Below are 16996 nucleotides of genomic sequence, written 5' to 3' on the forward strand. Positions count from 1 at the left end.
AATTGCAAATCCAAAGACTATTCTTACCCACTGCCCAGTCATCAGACTAGCAGAATTATAGCGCATCAGGTGGCTTATGGGACATTTGTTCCCACAATTTTTTGTGCTGGCATTTCAGAGCTACATTTAATGAAGGATTAGTTAGAATCCTTAGCTGCTTTCAGGTTTTCAGGAATCTCTTCTGCATAGCTGGGTACCATTTCATTCATTTCCATGCTCACTACAGAAAAATGCATTGGTGCTCTCTTTGGTCTCCCATTTCATTTATGATTGCTTTCTGATGCTCTGAACTGTTTAACTTTGCACAACTCAACAGCTGTGGATGACCTAGTCTCCTGTTGCATGCAACCTCTCCACATCCTTCTCTGCAAATGCTGTTAAGTGACATTTATCTTTCTATCGCTTTCTTCGTTGCACAAGCTTCCTGGCTGTTGAGTTACTGTTGCTTACCAGGTGGGACAAGAAAGCTGGCATGGTGCGAACACACTGGAAGAAGCACTGGATTGGCTCTGCCAGGGCATTTGTACTGTGCTGACCTCCCTGCCACCTCGCCTTCCTAGTAAGCAACGGCAATCTACCTGCTGGGGAGTACCACCCTACCCAGCAAGTCACTTCTGGCACATTTCCTTGTGGTGGCACCCCTTGGGTCTGACAATATGCCACTTTGAGTGGTCGCCTGGCCTTTGCTGGAATGCCAGGTGTTGCAGTGAGAAGTGAGTGGCAAGTAGCCTCCATTCTCATATGGAAAACCAGGTACAGACTTGGGCATCCTTCCTGATCAGAATGGTTTGTCCTCAAGTCATATGTAGGCAAATAGCGTGGCGATACAACGCGTAGCAATGAGGCCATGCAAATAACTCTGAACACACTCTGAATTACATACTAAAACATTGCATCCAGGAACCGACCTGTGTGCCTGACTCAGCTGTCAGGGGAAAGTGCTATGCATAGTACAACCAGTCTCATCAATTGTGGGAAACTGTGTACATGCAGCTACCCACACAGAGTCAATTAAGGTTTGGCAGACAGCCAGAAGGCAATCTGAAGGAGTAAGTCTGCCTGGTGATAACAGAGGCATGGAGAAAGCTCCCTGATTGGTCAAGCTCTCTCAAAGGAGTGATAATTAATGGCCTACTAACTGGAATGTGTTAAATGTGTATCTGAAGAAGTGTGCTTGCACACGAAAGCTCATACCAAGAACTATCTTAGTTGGTCTTAAAGGTGCTACTGGAAGGATTTTTTTATTTTGATTATGGCAGACCAACACGGCTACCTATCTGCAACTGGAATGTGTTAGTTCAGTAGTTCAGTGTTCAGAGGTTCAGAGTTCTGTGTGTCAGTGTAGGAGTTGTGAGTCGTGTATGAGAGAGCTAGCTAAAGATCCGTGTTCTGTTCTGTAAATAGTCCACTGTATATAATAAACACCTAACTACAAGTTCCTGGTTCCTGCTTCATCTATCCTGTCTGCAGCCAAGTCGCCAATAGCTTCCGTGGATTCTGCGTGTACTCTGCTAGGTCTGGCTAAGGTCCTGCAACTAGTCAGAAAGTTGCAAAACACCAAATAGTCCCTGCCATGACTGAAAGGGGTCCAAGTTATAAATATACATTGTTAACTGAGATCATACCTTGTAAACATGATGACAAGCAATGAATTGCCATTGCTGAATTCTAGAATTTTAGTTTGTTGCATTGCTTCCACTCTTCATTTCTCCTACTCCCTGTGCAGTTTCTCCCAAAATCTCAAAGCTGCACTGTTTTCTATCCCATACATCCTTCCATAATTCATTTGAATTTTGAGAGGCTCACCAAGATATTTCTGTCAATCTCCATTTCTCTGACCAGGCAGTTCTCTGCACCACTCAGCCAGTCTCAGTCCAAAAGTACTGCTATGGTCAAGAGGTTCCACCCATCTGCCTACAGGCCAAAAAAACCAATATGATAGTAAATATGTGTGCTAAAGGAGTTACTGGTTCTTAGTCTCAGTTGTGCAGTTCCCTCCTCCCTCCTGTTGTCATGATGGCAATCCAGTCATATTAGCAGCTCGACTTTTCTGATAGATCCAGGAGCCTATACATCTGTTCTGAGCATGCTCAGAGCTGTTTCCTGGAAGGCCAAACCTATACAGTAGCAAAGCTAAGGCCCAGACTCCCTGACCAGCTTTGTTATTTGATACTTTATTACTTCTTTCAATATTTGTGTGAATTAACTCCACTGTACACACTCCTGTTTGTAAAATAAATGGGTTGGCTTTTGTTTTGTTTCTTCTATTTATACCATATTTTAAACGAATGGGGATGACTTAGATTATTACAGTGGTACCTTGGGTTAAGTACTTAATTCGTTCTGGAGGTCCCTTCTTAAGAGGAAACTGTTCTTAATCTGAAGCACCACTTTAGCTAATGGAGCCTCCCGCTGCCGCCGCTCCGCCGGAGCACGATTTCTGTTCTCATCCTGAAGCAAAGTTCTTAACCCGAGGTACTATTTCTGGGTTAGTGGAGTCTGTAACCTGAAGCGTCTGTAACCCGAGGTACCACTGTATTTGTAAAGGAGTTTCCCGCATATCCTGTAGCAGTTCACCCTCATTTAACACTGGGCCAAGGATCCTAGGTATGCTAACATAGAGATACTGCCCTACATAGGTTAGAACCCTACTTGAGTCAAGCCATGACTATCAGGACAAGCTCAATGGTGGAACAGCTGCTTTGAATGCAGATGGTCCCTGGTTCAATCCCTGGCATCTCCAGGCAAAAATGTGACTGTCCTTGACTGGAATTCTGGAGCACCTCTGCCACTCACTGTAGACAATACTGAGCTAGATGTACAAATGGTCTGATTCTGAATAAGGCACTTTTCTATGTTTTGTAAATTCATGTTCTGTTGCATCCAACAGTTGTCTCAGTCTGGGCTAACAGGATATTCAGCATCCATATTTCTCTTCACTAGTTTCCCCCCCCCCCCCTTAATATCTTCCACTTCACTTTCACCACCTTCATATTAAGGCTTGAGCATACTATTTCACTTCATGTTTTGGTTCTCACTTTATTGTTTAGCTGCATGTGTACAAGCTACTATTATATAAGTTCAGCTTTATTAAAAATGCCTATTGCAATATTGTTTATTTTTCTCAGCTCCATAACTTGAACGTTTACAAGAAATGAAATCCCTCGATTTGAGTTCAGCAAAGGATGTACGTATGTGCTTACCTCTTCAGATGCCATTGGGATGCAATGCACTTCCCAATAAGACGTTGAGAATGTCAAGTCAGACTCTTATTACTTGTTGGCAGCACCTTAGATATGGTGCTTCTGTTGATGTTCTCAACCTGTGTCTCTCAGAAAACCTGCATGCAATATTTCAAGCGATGTGGCAAAGAGCATTTTACTTCTAAACTTCTAAAAGGCATTTTAAAACACAGGAGGAGTATGAAATGAAACATAAAAAGACAAGAGAAATGTCTGCTGATAACTTAGATTAGTCTTAATCAGACTTTAATAGACAGGGACAACAGATTCCAGTTCCAAAAAACTGGTCACCATTCTGAAAATTGCTATGCTCAGTGATGAATCAGGACACTGAAGTTAAAGAAAAATATACAAATATTTCATGTAGTTTATACATGTAAACTACATTATCTAAGATACCATCAAAATGAATCTTGACCAACTGATAGCATAGGACAAATCATCAACAGATATCAATTATATTCCAAAGATAATAATAATCACACACCAAAGGAGAGCTTCTTTTCTTCTGGATGTAACTATGAAATATAGCAACTTTCCAATATTATCTCTAAGATGTATATCTTTTGGTTGAAGGTTAAAAAATAACATTGCAGTCTTAATCCAGTCTTTGTTTCTTCTGTCAGCATCATTATTGTTGGCCAATTGTCAATGAAAGCCTCTTTGCTGGAGCAGTCTATCTCAAGGAGCACACATTTCAAATGTCCTCGGCTTTCTTTTATCAATGCTCTGACCGATAGGTGGGGAAAGTCTCTGTCCGATGGATCTTCAGTGGACTATCTTCTCCAAATCAGATCAGGGGGTGGAGGGGAAAAAATCATATCAGTCCAACTATCATACATGTAATGTCTAATACATGGGTGGGGAATATGTGGCGTTCCAGTTGTTGTTGGACTCCAACTCCCATCAGCCCCAGACAGCAAGGCCAGTGATGAGGGATGATGGGAGCTGGAGGCCCACAGATAGCAGGACAGTTTTATAAGCAGTAAAAATAACCAACAGAAGGTAAACCCCAGCCTAACTTTTTCTCAGTCAATTGGGACTCAGGAAGAGCCCTGTGGTGTAGTGGTTAAGAACGGTGGACTCGTAATCTGGTGAACTGGGTTCGCTTCCCCGCTCCTCCATAGGCAGCTGCTGGGTGACCTTGGGCTAGTCACACTTCTCTGAAGTCTCTCAGCCCCACTCACCTCACAGAGTGTTTGTTGTGGGGGAGGAAGGGAAAGGAGAATGTTAGCCGCTTTGAGACTCCTTAGAGTAGTGATAAAGCGGGATATCAAATCCAAACTCTTCCTCTTCTTCTTCCCTGTCCTTTTTGCACAATGGATTTTTGATGCTTTTCAGCATCAATTAATCCTAGTGTGTCCTTATTCCTGTTGACCAGGCCAGCTTCTCCTTCCTGCACCTGCTGCCATCTTACATAATTCCATTTCACACCTTGCCTTCCACTTCAGATAAGGCTTGGCTTTGCCCAGTTTTTAACCCTAGAAATCTACCTAGCCCTGTTCATGCTTAGCTGAATGTGGCTCAAATAACTTCTGGTCTGAATACTCTCAAACTAGGTTTGGGATTCCTATTAGATTAAGTCCAATTTCCATTGATCTGTTAATTTTCTCCCACATTTTTGTATGTTCTTTTGCTGTTCCAAATACGTTGCCAAGAACGGCCCCCACAGCTGATCCTCACACAGATCAAAACTTTATTATTTTGCCCACTGCACATTCCAGATAAAAGACTCTTCTTCAAACATAAAAGGAGGAGGAGAAATCCCTATAGTTTAATTATCACATATTGGGAATATTTTGATTCATTTTATGTGCTTAAACACTGGGATCAACCTTCAGGTATACATGGCTGAGCAAAGATGGGCATTTTCAAGACTCCTTCCTCCCTAGATTCTCAGGATTTGAATTTAGAAACATGAAGCAGCCACAGGAACTTCAGCTGAAGGTATGAGCAGCCACCTTTCCAGATCCAGGCAATGAAATGTTATATTGAACATTAGTGAATGTACTTATCCTGGCCACTAGATGTCCCTCAGAGATCATAAGAAAACACATTTAACATGCTGTCCAATGATTAGATGCATATATATGCCCCCTCCACACACACATATCTGCCATGTTTAGCAGGGGAGGATAATTAAAAACTTTATTATAAAATTTCCTGTGATCATATGTGAGGAGATATGAGGTATAGTTCGCAGCACTTTTGCAAAATGTCCAGAATAACTATAGAAGAGGAGGGAAGTGGCTGTTCTTCTAACAACGATCCTGGCAAATATTTGGCCAATAGCCCAGAAAATATTGATGTGAAGGCTAGACAGTATGAGGGAAATATCACCCAAGGACTGATGGCATCCATCTGTCTTTTCAGTGGGGAAATGTCTTCTGATAAACTGATCACTGTTGGCTCACACATGGCCATGACACTACACTAGCAAACCTTGGGCTCATCTGCTCCCTCTTTTTCTTCATTTCTTCCTTTTGCCCTTTCCACTTGTCTCCTGAACCTCCTGGTTGACAGCGAACGAGAGTTTGTTACTACAACCAAATTGGCAAACTGTAGTTTGTGCTTGTCCTTCAACCCCAAGCTGGAAACCCTGGTTTGGAGAGTGAGCACAAACCATAGTTTGAGAGACAGGAAGAGAATCAGAGCATGTGAGGGAAGGAGGAAGCATGCAAGCCCATTCCTGGCAAACCAAACCATCGTTTGGTGATACACGTGATATAGTACTTATTAATGAAAGAAGGCCTCAACTGTTATTCCATCAGCTTCCTACCTTGTAAGCCAAAAAGCTGCCCAGTGCTGTGTTGCCGTGTGATGTGCTGCCAATAGGCACTGCGGGGCAAGGGGACCATGGTGCTGAGGGAAACAGCCCGGTCACTCATTTTCATCTGTAGCTGAAAGAAAAGGCAACGGACCTTGAGATAAACATATGGCGATATAAAGTAAAGTATTGCACTTGGGCAAAAAAAATGAGAGGCACAAATACAAGATGGGTGACACCTGGCTTGAGAGCAGTACATGTGAAAAGGATCTAGGAGTCTTGGTTGACCACAAACTTGACATGAGCCAACAGTGTGACGCGGCAGCTAAAAAAGCCAACGCAATTCTGGGCTGATCAATAGGAGTATAGCATCTAGATCAAGGGAAGTAATAGTGCCACTGTATTCTGCTCTGGTCAGACCTCACCTGGAGTACTGTGTCCAGTTCTGGGCACCACAGTTCAAGAAGGACACTGACAAACTGGAACGTGTCCAGAGGAGGGCAACCAAAATGATCAAAGGCCTGGAAACGATGCCTTATGAGGAACGGCTAAGGGAGCTGGGCATGTTTAGCCTGGAGAAGAGGAGGTTAAGGAGTGATATGATAGCCATGTTCAAATATATAAAAGGATGTCACATAGAGGAGGGGGAAAGGTTGTTTTCTGCTGCTCCAGAGAAGCGGACACGGAGCAATGGATCCAAACTACAAGAAAGAAGATTCCACCTAAACATTAGGAAGAACTTCCTGACAGTAAGAGCTGTTCGACAGTGGAATTTGCTGCCAAGGAGTGTGGTGGAGTCTCCTTCTTTGGAGGTCTTTAAGCAGATGCTTGACAATCATATGTCAGGAGTGCTCTGATGGTGTTTCCTGCTTGGCAGGGGGTTGGACTCGATGGCCCTTGTGGTCTCTTCCAACTCTGTGATTCTATGATTCTATGAATTCAATCATGAAAATGTTGCGTTAAAACCTAGCTTGAGCTTATAGAAACTTTAGCTCGGGAATGTGTTACTGCAAAAGGAGCATTTTGCAAAATATGACTTGCCACTATTTTGTGACACTTCCGTTATTCCCAAGTAAAGACGCTGCCCAAATATGGATTTCAAGACTCATTTTTTTTATCTCTCTTATGCACAAACACGGCTACCATTGCTTTTTATGTGACTTAGTTATATAAAAAGCTTGGATAGCTCAGCTGATAGACCATGAGACTCCTAACCTAACGGTCATGGGTTCAAGCTCCATGCTGGGCAAAAGATTCCTGCATTGCAGGGGGTAGGACTAAATGAGTCCCTGGTGTCTTCCAACTCTACAATTCTTCTTCTATGATAGAGATAGAGAAAGTAACAAATATGTCTGATTACAGTCATACCTTGGAAGTCAAGCGGAATCCATTCCAGAAGTCCATTCGACTTCCAAAACATCTGGAAACAAAAAGCTGATTGGCTGCAGGAAGTTCCTGCAGCCAATCGGAAGCCATGGAAGCCCTGTCGGGTGTTTGGCTTCCAAAAATAGTTCACAAACCGGAACACTCGCTTCTGGGTTTGCAATATTCGGAAGCCAAAAGGTTCAAGAACTAAGCTGTCCGAAAACCAATGTATGACTGTATTGTGATTCTGATGATTAAGACTGTAACCCCTATTCTGGGGGAAATGGGCCTTGGATGAATATGATCACAAGGGAAATAGCACGCTAGATTTCTTTCATTCAGAAAGGAGACCAACAGAAGCTGGTGTTGCATGGTGAGAAATACTAGGCAGAATAGAGAGAAACAACAGAAGGAGTTGAAGATCAACACACAGTGAAGAAGGAATCTGACACCCAGGAAAACACACACAAAAGGCAGTCTGTAACCCGCTAAAAAAAGAAACGTATTGTATTTATTAGAGTTGTGCTCCTGAGGAACATAAAATGCAATGCGTTGTCCAATAAATGCATGCATTTATATATGGGGGGGGATGCTGGTATCTCCTCCTTTTGCCTTCTTGACCTTTCTTAAGGGTCAAGTCTAGACTAAAATTTCAGAATAGTTTAGAAACCCTGTGATTGTCACTAAGGACCCCAGGGAACTGCAGTTCTATGAAAAAAAGGCTATCTAGCAAAGAGGTATTGCAAAGCTAACATTTTTAGGGCTTTTGGGGCCGGAGAGAGAGAGAGAGAGAGAGAGAGAGAGAGAGAGAGAGAGAGAGAGGATACTGAAGATTGTTTAGTTATGTGTATCCCATTTCTCTTCCATAATGGAACCCAAGTGTTCCAAGATGGCCTCCCATCCAATGAATGAAAAATATATTGAAGTTACTTAGGTGTTCTGTATTGACACCGTATTTAACATATGGCATATCACAAGGGGTAGGGTGGTGGGCTTCAGCCAAAGGGAAACAAAAGAAGGCAATTATAAAATACCTGCCCTAAGCGCTTAATGCAGGCTTCCTCAACCTCAGCCCTCGAGATGTTTTTGGCCTACAACTCCCATGATCCCTAGCTAGCAGGACCAGTCGTCAGGGATGATGGGAATTGTAGTCTCAAAAACATCTGGAGGGCCAAGGTTGAGTAAGCCTGGCTTAATGCGTTCCATACCATGCATTTAAAGTGCATTCAATGTGCATTTAAACCACATATCTTCCCCCAAAGAATCTGGGGATCTGTAGCTTCCCCATCACAACTCTGCAATTCCTAGCACCCTTAACAAACTACAGTTCACAGGATTCTTTTGGGGAGGGGCAACTAGTTTAAATGTGCACTGAATGTGCTTTAAATGTATAGTGTAGATCTGCCCTTAGATAAAAGTGTATCTGGAGAAAAGCATTTTCTTTACAAGTACGGTGGTACCTCGGGTTACAAACGCTTCAGGTTACAGACAGTTCAGGTTACAGACTCCGCTAACCCAGAAATAGTGCTTCAAGTTAAGAACTTTGCTTCAGGATGAAAACAGAAATTGTGCTCCAGCGGCGCAGTGGCAGCAGGAGGCCCCATTAGCTAAAGTAGTGCTTCAGGATAAGAACAGTTTCAGGTTAAGAACGAACCTCCGGAACGAATTAAGTACTTAACCCAAGATACCACTGCACAGTTCATGTTCCCGTTAAAAAGATGGGATCCACGCAGCACTTTGTCATTTTTAGTAATTTAGTACCACTGGGAGGGGAACGGAAGCTATAATAAAGGACAGTTTTGAATCTTTACATTTCCCTTTTGCGATTTAACTCTTGGTCAGTTATTATATCCAGATATATTGATTTAAGTCTCATATTTAACTTCTAATTCCTTCAAAGTTCAGACAAAGACTAAAAGTGTGGGGTGGAATTAATATGAAATCAGCTAGTTATCTTTAAACACCCACACCAATCTAACGAACACTGAACATACAATAGAGGCTTCCGCCCACAGCGTGTTAAATAAATATGGTCCCTCAAGTAATGCTTCAACAGAACTTGCAATGTTATCCTACATTCCAGTGCCATGGAAACAACTCGGAATCTATTTTTGGAATTGCAGAACTCTGTCAAACATTGCACACAAAACACACACACACACACACACACACACACACACACAACCCACCCCATTTCTCAAAGCAGAACCCTCATGATTTTGATTTCACTGTTAACTCCTATTCAGTGAAAATGGGAATGATCATTTTTATTTGCAGAGAACGTAAAACTTGCTAGAAGAGAACAGCTAGACAAAAACAATTAGAAGGGGGGAGCTCAAAAGAAAAGATTTTCATATATGCAACGTAATTTGTATACTGCTTATTTTATGTAAACCTCCAAGTGGTTTATATAAAATATGCATTAAAATAATCAATGAAGTCAGAAATTAAAAATACGTAGGTCTAAACCATTTCAAAATATAAATAGAATTGGCAGTTGCAAATATACATGATATGTTAAAAATACATATTAAAATGCATGCTGACTTGATGTATCTGGGTAGGTTTGCCAAAGCAAAAATGCTTTTAGCAGGAATGTCAAGGGGCAGAGAGTTCCTAGGTGAGACTCTCCTTCCTTGGAGCTTTTCAAGCGTGGGTTGGAAGGCCATGTCTCACAGATGCTTGAGCCAAGATTCCTGCATTGCAGGGGGCTGGACTAGATAGATCATGGGGTCCCTTCCAACTCCATAATTCTATAAAAGGTCTCCCAGTTTTATTTATTTATTTATGTATTTATTTATTTATTTATTTATTTATTTAAATATTTATATACCACTGTCATTTAAAAAAAAATCAAAGTGGTTTACAGCAATAAAACATAAAACCATGCAATTAAAAAAAATGAAAAATGTTAAAAGCGGACATCAGTTAACCATTATAGAAGTAAATATTCTTAACTGCCTGCACAGACCTGGTAGAATAGAAAGGTTTTCAGCAGGTGTTTAAAAGTTAGTACAGATGACACCTGCTGAACAGATTATTCCACAAGACTGCACTGGTGACACTAAAGTCTCAGTGTCTTGTTTTCAAATGCTTTGCAGGGGGTCAGACTAGATGACCCTGGGGGTGTCCCTTCCAACATGAGTCTTGCTGACATGGGAAGGACCAAAGATGCTCCTGCAGGTGATCTCAATGATCAAGCTGAGATATAAGGGTTCAGACTATCCCTTAGAAACAAGTTGTTTAGGGCTTTGCGAATCAAAATTGGGTAGCAGCTTTCTCTAGAAATATAATTTTAATATTAACATTTGTGAGTGACAGGCACCATCTTAGAAAAGGCTTTCCTTTTCCTCTGTCATGCATGAGGGAATGCTTGATCTATTGTGACATTTGCCTGATGCTTGCGTGCATCAACTTTCTTCAGAAGAATAGGCTTGTTCCTATGCAAATTATGCCAGTTTAAGCAATATTGCTGAAATAAAACTCATACGATTTATCATAAGATTTATTTAAGATGGTCAGAGCCCTGAAGCTGATAGGTAATAGAAATAAGAACATAAACGTACTGAGTCATACCAAAGTACTATTTAGTCTAGCATCTGATACTAAATATGGATGATGATGCTGTTGTTGTTGTTGCCCCAGCCACTCTAGGCAGCTAAAGTATTGAAAAGGGTCAGAGATTCATATAGATCACATGGAACATGGGCTGCACATGTGAAGATACAGAAGATGTCATTCTCATATACCCTTTTTAACTTGCATTTCAAGAATGCATCAGGGACTTAGAAGTAGTAGCAAGAAGTATGAGGAGCAGGTACTTTATATTTCATGCAAAAGCTGAAGCCCACCACCCTACCCCATTTTGATACATTACTCGTGCTAGTCTACAAGACTTAGATCAGTTGTAGCAACTTAGACAACATGCTCACTTCTTAGAAAGAAACAAAATCCATAAACCAATCTGCAAATCTGGTGCAGAGCCATTTCTTATCAGGCTAGTTAATTGAAAAGCAGCCATAGTTACAGACTTGTCCGATAACCCCATGCATGAAGAAATGAAGAAATTGAATGAGTTAACAAGGAGGAGAGGAAGACAACCCCACACTCAAATCTGTTTGCAATCTGAAAATCACAATCTGAACTCATGCTTAGGAAGGTGGCCTATGGATTTTATGTCATTACCGCTGACTGCTAGAGGATGACAGGCAGGGCCAGTAAGCATACCATTGAGTTTTTCACACTCTGTAATAAGTGGTCGTGTTGTTCTGCTATGGTCAGAGCTGCCGAGTGAACCTTCTGATAGATTGCCTCCCCATCTCTCGTCTGAAAGATGAATAGCCCTTCCCCTGTGTCACACATCCTGCCAGAAAGAGAACAGAGTAGGGTCACATGTGAGCGGACTGACTTATTAGCATGCATCTGTAGTACTGCCTGCACAGAAATGTAACAGCATGAGGAGATAACAGCAGCTGATTGACATGGAGGGCCAGGCATTACTGTTTGGCAGAAGGAGGAGGTTGCCTTAGGTGTCAGATGCGGGGCATGGCAGCAAGCCAACAGAACTAGGGATGCTACGTGGCCTGCCCTGAATCCAGAACAGCCTTACTGGATGGAGTGGAGCTGCTACATTAGTTTGCTGGCTGGTGGATCGCTGTTACTTACTGGGAAGCAGAGTGTTAGAGGCAAGATGGTGGTGCAAACACACTGGCAGGGGTGCCAGATTGACTGTGCCAGTGCGTTTACCTCACACCAACCTCCCCACCACCTTCCTCTCTCCCTCCCAGTAAGAAACAACAACCAGGAAGCTAGTTCAACCCCACCCAGTAAGCCACTTCTTCCTGCACTCCTAAGCTAGCCTGCTACCCTCAAGCGTGGTGCAGGATACTGCTCTGTCATGAGGGCTGAAGGAAGAGTCAAGTGTCAGCCCATTTGGTTTCTGAACATCCAGTTGAAGTGGGGCATCTTGTCCTTTGCCTCAGGCAACAAAATGTCTTGGGGTGGCCCTGTTAATATGTGTTAAGTCAGAAAGTAAATATACGCATCATAAGTATGTGTGCATATTCATAAGCATGCAACTAATATAGAAGTTTAGATACCAAACCACAGCAGCTTCAATGGCTTGGCAGGCAGAATTTATTTTCTTTCTTTCTTTCTTTCTTAGATTTATATAAGAATAAAAGCTTTACAAAAACATTCAGTGGAAAGGAGGACACAAAAGCAGAACAGCTCCCTTTCTTTCACTTTTAATTTTTATTTGGAAGATGATCATCACACGTTCTGAAATTTCATCTATACTTGTGGCAGAAGTTATCAAATGCAATTGGTTCCACATTGAGCCAAAGTATCAGTCTTCTCGTTGTGGATAAAACAACAATCTACTCATTCAAGTTAAAATATATACGAAGGATCTAAGGCATGCGAGTTGCATACAAGGGAATGATGTTGCTGCTCAGTTTTCCGTGTGGAGGTTTTCTGTTGTTACCCCCATGCCCCAATTAAACCATTGTTTAGTATGCTGCTGGCATTCAGCTCTAGTCAATATATGTATCTATGGTGGTTGCTCTAGATCAGTGTTTCCCAACCTTGGGCCTCCAGCTGTTTTCGAACTACAATTCCCATCATCCCTGACCACTGGTCTTGCTAGCTGAGGATTATGGGAGTTGTAGTCCAAAAACAGCTGGAGGCCCAAGGTTGGGAAATGCTGCTCTAGATATGCCCAAGGCCTGAACCCCAAGTCAAATTTGGGTGTATTCAGAGGCATGCGGATCTTGGTTGAGTGGGTTTCAAACAACCCCAGATTGCTAAAGGTCAAGTTGAGCTCTGGGGCCATTTAAATAAGGATGGGGTAGTTCCCATAATTCTTTGGGGAAAGTCATGGCTGTTTAAAGTGCCAGCATAGTGCTTTAAATAAATGTATGGTGTGGAGGTGCCCAGAATTCCCGAGTCTGGAGAACTTGTGAAGCCTTGTTACAAATCATTCACTCACCTCCCAGCTTCGAATGTAAACCATGTTGAGTCCCGCCCGTATCGTCGGAGGGCACTTAAAGGCCAAGAGACGAGCTTTACTCTGGGATTCTGGATGTCCCAAAGACAGATATTTTCAAACGTTATCTGCAAGGTACATTCCCCATGCACATCTAAATTAGGGGATGGCATCAAATACACATTGAATCTCTCTGGGAGAAAAACAAAAGATTTAGACTAAAATCCTTGCAGAATCAAAAACAACAGACATTGTACAATCATATCATAACAGCATTTCTCAATGTCCAAAGAAATCTGCAGTTCTTCTTCTCATAACAGTCCTACAAAACAAGAGAGCAATTGGGAAATTCCACAAATGGGGGGAGGGGGAGTTCAGAAATAAATCCACCGCCTTTGCCATCAGAATTGAAGGATGATAGTCTGAATCAGTACACATGTAAGCTCATCACACAATGTAGGACCCTAGAAAATTGGGATTCAACAGTGTTCAAGGAGGATACACTAAAAGAAGGTCATGGGAGGCATAGCAAAGGTCCTTGTCCATGAGAGCTTCTCCCCCTATGTGGAATTTCCCCAATTCTTATAATGCTGGAATAAAACTACATTCTGCACATCAGAACGTTCAGTGTAGCCTTCTACCCAGGGTGGAAGACCACTCACAAAAAGTGACACCCACAGCTATCTTAGTAAAGTCTAGAATTCTACCAACTCATACCGCCAGTACTTCATTCTGCATGATGTGTAGAAAATATCTCATCTATAGCATTTGCCTGCCTCAATGTTGAGACAATGCGTAACAAGGAACAGTATTCAGTCTTTAAAAATTTCAATTTTCAGGGACCTAGGAACTAGACAGCCACTGACTTCAGCCTTGGTTTCACATCCTTATGAAAGGACTATGGGAAGATGAATTTGCTATGGGACTAAGAGCAAACTCAACTCTTTGAGAATCAGTTGTTATCTGTCCAAAATGGCACCACCATATTACCTGGGAGATTATTATTTTTGAGGGGGGGATGACTCCAATCAAAGCCCAGTGAGGCCTGAGCTCAGTGGGCACAGAATGGGGGATAAATATTAGATAATGAGAATATGGGGGGGGGGGGCAGGATGCAATGGAATGGCATTTCCAGGAACAGGGAATGTATTGTTCATTGGAAGCTTCAACGCAAGCATTCCGCACTATTATCCTTAGTTTGATCTTTGCTCTGTCACTTTGACAATCTACAGGAAAGGGAAGTGATTGACTGTGTGAAAGCCTGCTACCAGTTTTAAAGGAGTTGACTGTGAAGCTGTTTGAGATAGACAGGCACGTAGCAAAATCTGTGCGGTTTTAGGTTGCTGCCAAGCTTGACGACGGCAAAGGACATCACACGTGGGCATGCTGGAGGCAGATCTTGCTTGTGTGCCTCTCTCCTCCCCATCTATACTTTGAACACTGATATCTTTAAACCAACCAATAAATACAAGTGTGCCAAGGGTGAAAAAAGCTCAGGTCCAGGGACTGAATGCATCCTCTAGGCCTTTCGACATGGCCTTCAAGACTCTTCATATGCCATGGCTCTTCCTCAGACTCCTTAGCCCAAGCCCTATTCCATGGGTAGGCAAACTAAGGCCCAGGGGCCAGATCCGCCCCAATCGCCTTCTAAATCCGGCCTGTGGACGGCCTGGGAATCTGCCTGTTTTTACATGAGTAGAATGTGTCCTTTTATTTAAAATGCATCTCTGGGTTATTTATGGGGCATATGAATTCGTTATTTTTTTCAAAATATAGTCTGGCCCCCCACAAGGTCTGAGGGACAGTGGACTGGCCCCCTGCTGAAAAAGGTTGCTGACCCCTGCTCTATTCTCTTCTCCAATATCTTGAACTGGGGTGGTGCTTCTTATATGTTGCCCTGCAAGGACCCTTGAATTTTCTCTGGCTGGCACCTAACCTACTATACAAAAGTAGGAGTCACAGCCTTTGCACCTCCCATTTTTCTTCCTCTGGCACCACTTCTGACTGGCATGCACCCACCTATCCCAACATTTTCCCACGCAGCCCTCAGCCTGAAAAGTTTCCCCTGCTTCTGAGGCAGGCTTTTGACCCTAGAAGGATTCGGTCAAACACAGAACAACATATGAAATGACATATGAAATTCAAGGCAGGCTTAGCACTGTGCAGCAAAACGTTTCGGTTTCCTCTTTGTATCACAGCTGAGGTTCAATTTTTAAAATTGTTTTTAAATCCCAACTGTGTTACTGAGTTGGCGGAAGCTGAAACGCTTTAACTTTGGTCATTGCAATATATCCGCATCTATAAATAGGGTAGCATTGGGAGCAGCAGCAACCGTGGAGCACAAAACACGATCGCATGGAAGAATGTCACACTCTGTTGCACTGGTCCACAGTATTTATGGATTTCATGAGCACATTGCAGAGGCAGCCTAAACCTTTCTATTTGTAGTTGTGTAAAAAAAAAAAAAAAAGTATTTACATACCACTTTGTTCCCTCTCTACACCGGAAGCCAATAGGTCAGGTTCTCCAAGGCTAATATCATTAATCTGAGTCCCCAGACACTCCACCTGCAAGACTTTACACCATTCATCCGCTTCAAGCTCTGCATATAAACGACCAAAAATCTGCATGTTGGTGTGGTATGTAACATTTATAACGTTTACAGCTAGCTGCGACAGTTGCAGCTACTACAGCTAATGACAACCGCCCATGCCACTAAACCCACCTGATTCACAAGCAAACGTCCTGGATGTGTCATCATTAAAATATATCCCTACAGCGTGCTTCCTTGTGCCCTTTGGCAAGCGCAATATATTCTTCACATGATTAAGTTCGGTAACCTGGAGTAAAAAGAAGAAGAAGAAGAATGGGGGGGGGGGGATAAAATAAGACAGCAACTTGCAGCTCTCATTAAGATCTCTGTACAAAGAGGTTTGTATGGAGGAGGCTTGTGTAACTTGTGACTCAGTGCACTGAACACAACTCACCAGGCATGTATGACAGGGACTTATAAGTTTCCGTATTTGTTTCCTGCTCAAGATGGCAAAAGCAAGATGGCTTGTTAAGGACCTGGGAGGCTACTTTATGTGGCCGGGTTGACTACATTTGGCTTCCTGGGTGAGGCGTTCTTCAGGTCGGGTGAAGGCAAGGAGAAATGGGAATACAATGTGTTAATCTGTGCATTCACAATGAATAAAAAGGATGCATCTGACCAGGGCCGTCTTACCCATAGGTGCTAGGGGTGCGGGGCACCCGGGCGCCAGGCTCTCAGGGGTGCTAGGCCAAAAGTCCAGGGCCTGAGAGTTGAGTCTGGGGAAGAGCCCGTCTGTCAGTTGGAGCACCACGGCGGGCTCTGCTGCTGCGGGCGGCTCTGCGCCGTGAGTTGGGGGTGAGCAAGCCAGCGAGGCTTTGAGGCGGCCGGCCGGCTCTGCCCTCCTGCACGCCTGGGACTGGGCAACCTGGGGGGGGCACCAGGCGGATCTTTGCACCCCGGCGCCGCATATGCTTAAGACAGCCCTGTATCTGACAAGATGGATTCAGTGCCAGCACAATAGGCAGGGATCTGCATTACCAAGGTATGGGATTGTGAGTGCTCAAAGCTCAAGAGCAGAGTGCTACAGCAGCAGTTTTGCTGGT

The 16996-nt window shown here is 43.1% G+C and overlaps 1 protein-coding gene across 2 annotated transcripts in view; it reads right to left on the minus strand.

The window, feature by feature from the left end:
- Window positions 1-3456: 3456 nt before the first annotated feature.
- The window catches only part of DOK5 (docking protein 5), a 55578-nt gene continuing 42038 nt past the window's right edge, over window positions 3457-16996 (minus strand). The window contains exons 3-8 of one of the 2 annotated variants that reach the window (XM_081011543.1): window positions 16086-16200; window positions 15843-15962; window positions 13364-13514; window positions 11602-11737; window positions 6022-6142; window positions 3457-4022 (exon numbers count right to left, since the gene is read on the minus strand). In XM_081011543.1, coding sequence (XP_080867669.1) covers window positions 3964-4022; window positions 6022-6142; window positions 11602-11737; window positions 13364-13514; window positions 15843-15962; window positions 16086-16200 — 702 coding nt within the window. In that variant the 3' untranslated portion in view covers window positions 3457-3963. Of the gene's footprint in view, window positions 4023-6021; window positions 6143-11601; window positions 11738-13363; window positions 13554-15842; window positions 15963-16085; window positions 16201-16996 lie in introns of both variants that reach the window. The other variant, XM_081011542.1, reaches the window with a different exon arrangement.

The sequence above is a fragment of the Podarcis pityusensis genome (assembly GCF_964106645.2).
Source record: "Podarcis pityusensis genome assembly, chromosome: 6".
Lineage (NCBI taxonomy): Eukaryota > Metazoa > Chordata > Lepidosauria > Squamata > Lacertidae > Podarcis > Podarcis pityusensis.